This window comes from Chrysochloris asiatica, unplaced genomic scaffold, assembly GCF_000296735.1.
Source record: "Chrysochloris asiatica unplaced genomic scaffold, ChrAsi1.0 scaffold00034, whole genome shotgun sequence".
NCBI lineage: Eukaryota > Metazoa > Chordata > Mammalia > Afrosoricida > Chrysochloridae > Chrysochloris > Chrysochloris asiatica.
This window is the reverse complement of record NW_006408552.1, coordinates 12,511,060-12,519,912: the sequence shown is the minus strand read 5'-3', so window position 1 is coordinate 12,519,912 and position 8,853 is coordinate 12,511,060. Positions and strand designations below refer to the sequence as shown.

The window sequence follows — 8,853 nt, the reverse complement described above, 5'->3', positions numbered from 1 at the left end:
TTTTAATGAGCAGAACTTTTTAGTTTATTTGAGGTTCTGTTTGTTAACTGTCGCTTTTTGTGCTTATGCTATATGATGTATTAGATGATCTGTTATTAAAAGCTAGACCCTACAACCTTGCCTCTGCTTTTTAGTCTTAGAATTCTGTGATTTCAATTTTCACTTTAATGACTTTATTTCATCTTAAATTTGTTTTTGTATTTAGTATGAGATGTGTATCCCGTTTCATTTTTCTGTATGTGGAAGTTAATTTTCCCAGTATCATTGAGTGAAGAGAGTCTTCTTTTTCCGTTCACTGGACTTAGCACCACTGTAAAAAGCAATGCAGACATGACTGCATGGGTTAACGTCTAGGCTCACAGTTACATTTTATTAGTCTGTGTGTGTGGTGTTATACTAGTGTCAGACTGTTTGATTATTCTTGTTGTGTAGTGAATTTTCAAATCAGGTCATGTGAGTCTCCCTCATTGTTCTGTACTTGGGATATTGCTTCTTGCCTTTGCATATAAAGTTTGAGGATTGGTTTTTCCATTTTTGTGAAGAAGGCTGTTGGGATTTTGATTGGGATTGCATTGAATCTCTAGATCTCTTCGGGTAGCATTGACATTTTAACGGTATTAAGTCTTCCAGATCATGAACATGGAACATCTTAACATTTATTTAAGTCATCTTTGGAGCAATGGTACAAATTTCATTGTGTAACTTTTTGTATTTTACTTTCTTAGATGCTGTTGTAAATGTAGTTCTTTCTTTCATTGCTCTTTCCTGTTGGTCACTGCTGCTATACAGAAATGCAACTTAGTTTTGTTTGCTGACCTTGTACCCTGCAACTTTGATAAATTCCTTTAGTAGCCTAAAAACTTTTGTGCAACTTCTTTGAGATTTTCTATTTATAACATTGTGGCATCTGTGAATAGAGACAATTTCACTTTTTTCTCAGTGTGGATGCTTTTTGTTACTCTGACTAGGACTTGTATTAGAATACTGAGCGGAAATAGTTAAAGTAGGTACCTTGTGTTGTTCCGGATTTCAAGGGAAGGCTCTCAGTCTGTCTTCATTACATAAAATTACATAAAAACCAAGAGCCAACATGGTTTCTCATGCACTCCCTGAATCATAGTTGAAGAATGTATTTTCTGTTCCAGTCTTACTACAGTTTTCATCAGGAAAAAAGGAATTGGATTTTATCAAATATACTTTATGCATTCATAATGATGGTAATATGGTTTTTTCCCTTTGTTCTACTCAATGTGGTGTCTATCTGTTGCATTGATTTTAACCATCCCTGAATTCTTGGAATAAATCCCACTTGGTCATAGTGTGTGAATTAATTCTTTGACTAATATGTGTGTAATTATCATTAAGGTTAATAGCTTAGCTAGTAAAGTCTTCAAATGATTTATGTAATCATTGTAATTCTTCTTCCTTTACCCCTGCCCCCCCCCAATCAACCTATTTGAAACGAATACGGTAAAAATGTGTGCGTATGTCTTTTGGTGAAGAAAATAACGTTGACCAAAAGAGAAAATTTAATAAAAGCAAGGTCAAGATGACCGATGACTGTCTTTTATTTTGGGATTAGACACTGCAGTCGGTGGTCTGTAGACAGTTGGTTGCTCCTCTTTCTTTTCACGACCTGAATTGAGTGTGTGTGGACAGCGTGGTATCTAGTTTAGTTAGTCTAGCCCATGGAAAAGTGCTTTTTCCTTCCCAGAGGAGGACAGTTATTTCTACCACAAGAGACTTACTTTGTGAGCTCACGTTACTGTCTAGTCTTCCATCAGTTACTGAAGCACAGTGATCTTAGACCCGCTGTACCTTTTCATAGAACTGTGCAGTTCCTTCCTTCTGACACCTCTACCTCCCAACTGTCTTTTTGGAAACATTCCTTGATGAAGACCCACAACGCTCTCCCTAAGAGTGCGTGCATTGGGAATTTCTGGGGGTACTGCAGATGTGTTTCCATGTTAGCACTTCAAAACCCTTACATTTTGTTTAAAAACAAACAACTTTCTGTGTAATACTCTTGGTTGTAGGCCATTGAAACCGCTCTGGACTGCCTGAAAAGCGCCAATACCGAGCCCTACTACAGACGGCAGGCATGGGAGGTGATCAAGTGCTTCCTGGTGGCCATGATGAGCCTGGACGACAACAAGCACGCGCTCTATCAGCTCCTCGCGCATCCCAAGTAGGTGTTCGTCTGCACTTTGTGCCCGCTCTGCGCGTGTCAGGGCTCAGCACAGAAGGTCTCTACCGGGGGGCCTGTGTGGTTAGGAGCTTGCGCTTCAGGCCAGAAAAGGACATGTGATTTGCCTGGTCATGCTTCTCTTGGCTGATTGAGGCAATGGGAAGGAGGAGAACTGAGGGGCCTGAAGGTGAGAACTTGTTTCAGCTGTCAGCTGCCTTTCATATGTGTCTGCTTCCCTTGGATTGTAAATCAAGAGAGCAAGGCCATAGCTCACGTAGTGTCCATGTTGTTGTTGTTAGGTGCCATCGAGTTAGTACCGACTCATAACAACCCTATGCACAATGGTATGAAACACTGCCCCATCCTAGGCCAACCTTAAAATTGTTGCCATGCTTGAGCCCCTTGATGCTGCCACTTTGCCAGTCCATCTTGCTGGGATCTTCCTTTTTTTCTCTGACCCTCCACCTTACCAAACATTATATCTTTTCTCCAGTGACTGATCCCTCCTGACAATACGTCCGAAGTATGAGAGACAAAGTTTGGCCATCCTGGCCTCCAAGGAACACTTCTGTTTACACTTCTTCCAACACAGATCTGTTGGTTCTTTGGGCAGCCCACGGCACTTTCAATATTCTCCATAGTGCTTGGCATATACTAGGTGTTCAGTGGCACTCGTGTTTGTCTGGTCTGTAGCAATCTTTTCTGTTTCTGAGGATTCATCATGCATTACTTACGTTTGGAGAGCATGGTGGCACTGTGGGATAAGTACTGGACTGAGAACCAAAAGGTGGACAGTTCGAGACCACCAGCCACTCCACAGGAGAAAGATGAGGCTTTCTGCTCCTGCAAAGATTTACAGTCTCAGAAATCCTACATAGGGTCGCTATGAGTCAGAAGTCATAGCTGTCGTTTTACAGCACTGAATACCACAACAAACCTGAAAATACCTGCAGGATGTATTGTTTGAACTGCCAACCTTGTGGTTTGCAGTCCAGTGCTGATCCTACAGCGCCACACCAGGAATCCTAGTTCTTTTTGTTTAGTGCTGTTGAGTCTGTTCTGACTCATAGCGACCCTGTATAGGGTTTCAGAACCACCGACCTTTCGGTTCAAGTGGACTTTGCTGTTCAGTGCTTTATTCTTCAGCACTACACCGGGACTCCTTGCAGAATGTAAGAACATGAAAACTATTCAAGCAGCTTTTTTTTTTTGAAATAAACACAACGTTGTTGTTAAGTGCCGTCGAGTTGGTTCTGACCCATAGCGATCCTGTGTAGGGTTTCCAAGGAGCAGCTAGTGAGCTTGAACCACTGACCTTGCAGTTCAAACGGCTTTGCAATCTGGTGCATTAACCCACAGCGAAGCGCCAGGACTCCACACGTAGAAACCCTTTAAATGTCAAATAGACCTGACAGATGAATGAAGTCACTCTTGTGGCTTGAAGACCCACAAGGAGAGGAAACCATGCCTGACAGAATGGCTAAGAACTTGCCAGAACTGATGAGACTATGAAACAGCAGCACAGATGCCACACATTCATTGAGTCCAAGCCAGCAATCATAAAAAGAAAGGTGCACGTAGACACATTATAATGACATGGCTAGATATTGGAGCAGAGCATCTTAAAAGCTGTCACACACCACTCCAGTTTCTTACACGTCAAAATTTTTTTTTAAATGACCTTCAAGTTGGTAGCTCATGAAAGCCACTGGGTAGTGGCAGGAATCTCAACCTGAAGGAAAATAGGTGCTAACCTAGAGTCATGTATCTGGTGACAATATGACGTAGTGTGAGAGTGACAAATTCCAGTAACAACAGTGTGATCAGGACGCAGGGTGGACTTGGGAAAGAACATTTCAGTGAGTGCAGCTGGAGAGAAGTCTTCTGGGTAAGTGACATTGAGCAGGATCTCAGAGAAAACCAGTTGCCGTTGAGACAGAATCAACTCAAAGTGACCCCAAGTGGGATGGAATAAAACTGTGCTCTCTGGGGTTTTCAGTGGCTGACTTACGGCTATCCTCCGGGAGTTCTGATGTGGTGCTGCAAGTTAATGTGCTAGACTGCAAGATCGGTTTGAACCACAAGGTCAGCAGTTCATGCTCACCAACCACTCCCTGGAAACCCTATACAGGGTCACCATGAGTCAGAACTGACTCAATGTCACTTAACATCTCTGGGGTTTTCAGTGACTGACTTTCAGCTGTCCTCCAAGGTGCCTCTGGCTACTGAAACCTACAACCTTACAGCCAAGCACCAACTAGGGTCTCTAATCTCCTCTACTACCTGGTGGCCACTGCCCTGTGTGAGTCTCTGCCCGTGGGGTGATAGTTCGTGTTAATCCATGATTATAGAGTTACCTTTCTGTGCCTACTTGAGAATTGATTTCAAATACTTCTGAAGCTTGGCTTTAATTGTGAGAGATCAAAATCATACATCCCTGTTACTTTAAGACTTCTTGATTTATAAATGTGAATACTGAAGAAACTGAAGGAGCCACCACTTTACAATCGACCTGTGATTCATAGCCTGTGTTTATGCTGGTCAGAGAATGTGTTTGGTCTCTTAGAACCTATGGCTGGAAGCCTCCCTCATGAAATAACGTGTTTGGTCTGTTAGAACCAATGGCTGGAAGTCTCCCTCGTGAAATTACTCATGTTTGATTTCAGGTCTTGCTGCAGTTAAAGTGGAGACATTAAGGACCTGTCTGAAAGAGAGACTCGGGCAGACTGGTTCTTGGTTCTGATGGTGGTTTGATTTTCATCTTTCAGCTTTACAGAAAAGACCATCCCTAGTGTGATCATATCCCATCGCTACAAAGCCCAGGACACTCCTGCTCGGAAAACCTTCGAGCAGGCTCTGACCGGGGCCTTCATGTCTGCTGTCATTAAAGACCTCCGGCCCAGCGCCCTGCCGTTTGTCGCCAGCTTGATCCGTCACTACACCATGGTGGCTGTGGCCCAGCAGTGCGGTGAGTGGGACACTGTAGGTGGTTGTGACACCCTTGGGGGCGGGGGGATGGGTGGCAAGGAAAGTGGTGTCTTTCAAAGAAGCTGAGTTTGACTTACTAATTTTTCAGTTTTTGATTTTCCACATTGACACATTGATTGTGCTTCATTGCTTGGAAGATACACGTTTTCGTGAGAAATGGGTGTTAAATGCGTCTTTGCCATGCTCTGTGTACTGCTGAGCTCTCCACAGTGTGGTTCTCATGTTGCAGTGGCTCTGCAGCCAGCCCCTCCTAACCTCGCCTTGTAGTCCGTGTCTGCTCCTAGAACAGTCATTGGTGCCCTTTCCCTACCTGCTCCATGGTGCAGGGCCCGTTTTGCTGGTTGGGTTTGTATCCGGACCTCTGTGGACTGGTACTACTATAAAAGATCATGAAACACTGCCCTGACGCTCCCATTTGTTGCATAAGTTTCTAAACACAAGTTTTTGAATCGATGCCTCTCTCAGACCAGCAGTGACTCATTTGCAGACAAGTGCCGCTCTGTAGTGGTTGTAGGGGCCTGGCTGTCACTGGTGTCCTTCCAGCAGCTTTCTGCAAACACCCAGAACATAGAGTGTTGCCTATTTTGACCCCTTGGCTGGAACCGTCACCAGCACACAGTTTTACAGCTGACTGGTTCTCAGTGTTGTCTGTCTGTGGCCTGAGTCGCTCCATGTCTTGCCCAGTGCTGGGTCCCTGTCAGGCACCAGCCATGAGCTGCCGGCCTCAATGTTCATGAGTCAGGACCTCATGCCTGTGGGCCTGAACAATGACATTTTCTTAAAGAGCTCTTTCGTGGTTCTCATTTTTAAAACAAATACAGTTTTAGTTTTGATTGAGAAAACCTGGAAGTTAGCCAGTAGCTAATGGGAAATATTCCTAAAAACAAAGCCTCAGGACAAATTGCTTGTCTTAGGTGTCAGGTAATTGTGATTTAACAGATAGATTTCAAGCCCAATGTGAGTTTTTATCGGGCATTTAAGCTCAAAGAAGAATGAGCTTGGTTTTGGCCTTTTAAGGTCACGACTCTGTCAACAGCATGCCCTTCCACGTGTTGCCTCTGCTTCTCCTCCAGGCCCCTTCTTGCTGCCCTGCTACCAGGTGGGCAGCCAGCCCAGCACAGCCATGTTCCACAGCGAGGAGAACGGCTCCAAAGGCATGGACCCCCTGGTTCTCATTGACGCCATCGCTATTTGCATGGCGTATGAGGAAAAGGAACTTTGCAAAATTGGAGAGGTGGCCTTGGCTGTGATCTTTGACGTCGCCAGTATCATTCTGGGCTCCAAGGAGAGGGTGAGCGAGGACTGATGGGCCTCTGCTGCTCTGTGGAGACTGACGGGCCGTGTAGACGCTCTAGTCACCCAGGCTGCTCCGTTGTGTCTCCCTCCAGGCGTGCCAGCTGCCCCTCTTTTCCTACATCGTGGAGCGCCTGTGTGCTTGTTGTTACGAACAAGCCTGGTATGCGAAGCTGGGTGGTGTGGTGTCCATCAAGTTCCTCATGGAGCGCCTGCCACTTACCTGGGTCCTCCAGAACCAGCAGACCTTCCTCAAAGCGCTCCTCTTTGTCATGATGGACCTGACTGGGGAGGTAGGTGGCCTGTCAGCACACTGCGCACCGCATCTGGACCAAGCCTTTGAGCACCTGAGGGGATGGTGGGAGGAGAACCCAGCTTATCCAGCCGGTCCACCATCCTGCTAGAGGTCCTCGGCTTTGCTTAATGTTAATTTCCTGAAAGCGAATTACTGTGAAACCAGTTTTTGCTTTAAGGTAATTCAAAGACCTTTTTTTTTTAAAAAAAAAAATCACGGTTCCAAACCTAGCTATGTTCTTTTCTAGAAGCGCATTTGCCTGGAGAAAGTCTTTGTGGATGGGACTGTTTTTCAGATGTGTTTTCCTAGGCATTTAATAACGTACTCAGATACTGTGTTGTTTAGTGTCGTCAAGTCAGTTTTGATTCATAACATCCTAGTATAGGGTTTCTGAGAAGCAGCAGGTGAGTTTGAACCACCAGCCTCACTGTTGAAACCGACCTTGAGATCCTGCACTTAGCCTACAGCACCACACCAGAAGTCCCAGATAACATTGTATGTGTAATTGACGGACACTTGTCGTGTTTCCCTGTTTGTGTTAAGTGACTGAATATTCAATCTGTAGCCGCAAACCCTCTGTCATGGCATACTGCTTCAGTGTGACCATGACGGTTAATAATGGCAGGTAAGTTAACACCCTGACGTACCTACACTTGTGTGCAGATAAATGATACATGCAGAATGTAGTGGGCATTGCAGCTTCCTGCTTGGTAAGCAAAAGGCTCCCATTTAAACCAGTTCACAGCATTGACGTGCTTGACAGCAGACCTGCATGTCACAGGGTTTTCAGTGGCTGAGATTTTGAAAGCGGATGACCAGGCCTTTGTTTTGAGACACATTTGAGTGGATTTGAATGTCCAGCCCTTCAATCTTCAGTTAGTTAGTAGCCAAGCAAACTCAGAGTTTGCACCTTACAGAAACTCCAAGTGGATGTGTGGACCCACAGTTTCTTTGTTGAAGGACAAGCTGGGCTGTCCTATAAGCAGGTGCTTTAGTTACTGGAATATCGAGTGGCTGTTAGGAAGCAGTCTTGTCAAATCCGCGGCATGAGGGGCACGAACCCAATGCCAACTTCCTTAGCAGAGATGGGTGTGATGGCCCTGCCTTGGTCATCCCAAGGGTTCCTGCCTTGCAGGTTTCCAATGGTGCTGTTGCCATGGCGAAGACAACCTTGGAGCAGCTTCTGATGAGATGTGCAGCGCCCCTCAAAGATGAGGATAGAGCAGAAGAGATCCTGTCAGCTCAGGAAAAGTCCTTCCACCATGTGACGCACGATTTGGTCCGAGAAGTCACCTCTCCCAATTCCACTGTGAGGAAGCAGGCGATGCACTCGCTCCAGGTGTTGGCCCAGGTCACAGGGAAGAGTGTGACTGTCATCATGGAGCCTCATAAGGAGGTGAGACCTTTGTCGCCTGGACTGTTTGTTCAAACGTCAAAAAGCATGCTGGTGTGGGCCAAGGGGCCAGGGCTCCTGCTGAGGGGACGGTGTCGCCCTTGTTTCCCCAGGTCCTCCAGGACATGGTCCCACCTAAGAAGCATCTGCTCCGACACCAGCCCGCCAATGCGCAGATTGGCCTGATGGAGGGGAACACATTCTGTACCACACTGCAGCCGCGCCTCTTCACGATGGATCTGAATGTGGTGGAACATAAGGTGTTCTACACAGAGGTAGGGGGGTGGTGGTGCAGAGTGGTGTGGATGGTTGGTGGCATGTGTCTGGTGCTCTGCCTGTGACCACAGGTAACCAGACCTCACATGGCACGCCCGGGCCCTGGCTAGGAGGGACAGTGGCGCAGAAGCTTAGTGCCGTGTTGGTGTGGGCTGAGATCCTTGTTGTTGTTGTTATTGTTAAGTGCCATTGAGTCAGTACCAACCCATAGCGACCTTATGCACAGCAGAATGAAACACTGCCCAATCCTGGGACAACCTCACTACTGTTGCCACTTGAGTTCATCGATGCTGCCACATGGCTAATCCATCTCGTTTGGCGTTCTTCCACTCTTTCTTTGACACTCCAACTTAGCAAACATGATATCCTTCTCCAGCGACTGGGCCCTCCTGACAATATGTCCAAAATATGAGAAACAAA

General features: G+C 45.9%; 1 protein-coding gene across 2 annotated transcripts in view; it reads left to right on the top strand.

The window, feature by feature from the left end:
* Window positions 1-8,853, top strand: part of TRRAP (transformation/transcription domain-associated protein) — a 111,106-nt gene that overhangs the window by 32,560 nt on the left and 69,693 nt on the right. For both annotated transcript variants that reach the window (XM_006859748.1, XM_006859747.1), the window contains exons 21-26: window positions 2,037-2,188; window positions 4,957-5,156; window positions 6,250-6,467; window positions 6,565-6,762; window positions 7,900-8,160; window positions 8,271-8,432. In XM_006859748.1, the coding sequence (XP_006859810.1) occupies window positions 2,037-2,188; window positions 4,957-5,156; window positions 6,250-6,467; window positions 6,565-6,762; window positions 7,900-8,160; window positions 8,271-8,432 (1,191 nt within the window). The remainder of the gene's footprint in view (window positions 1-2,036; window positions 2,189-4,956; window positions 5,157-6,249; window positions 6,468-6,564; window positions 6,763-7,899; window positions 8,161-8,270; window positions 8,433-8,853) is intronic.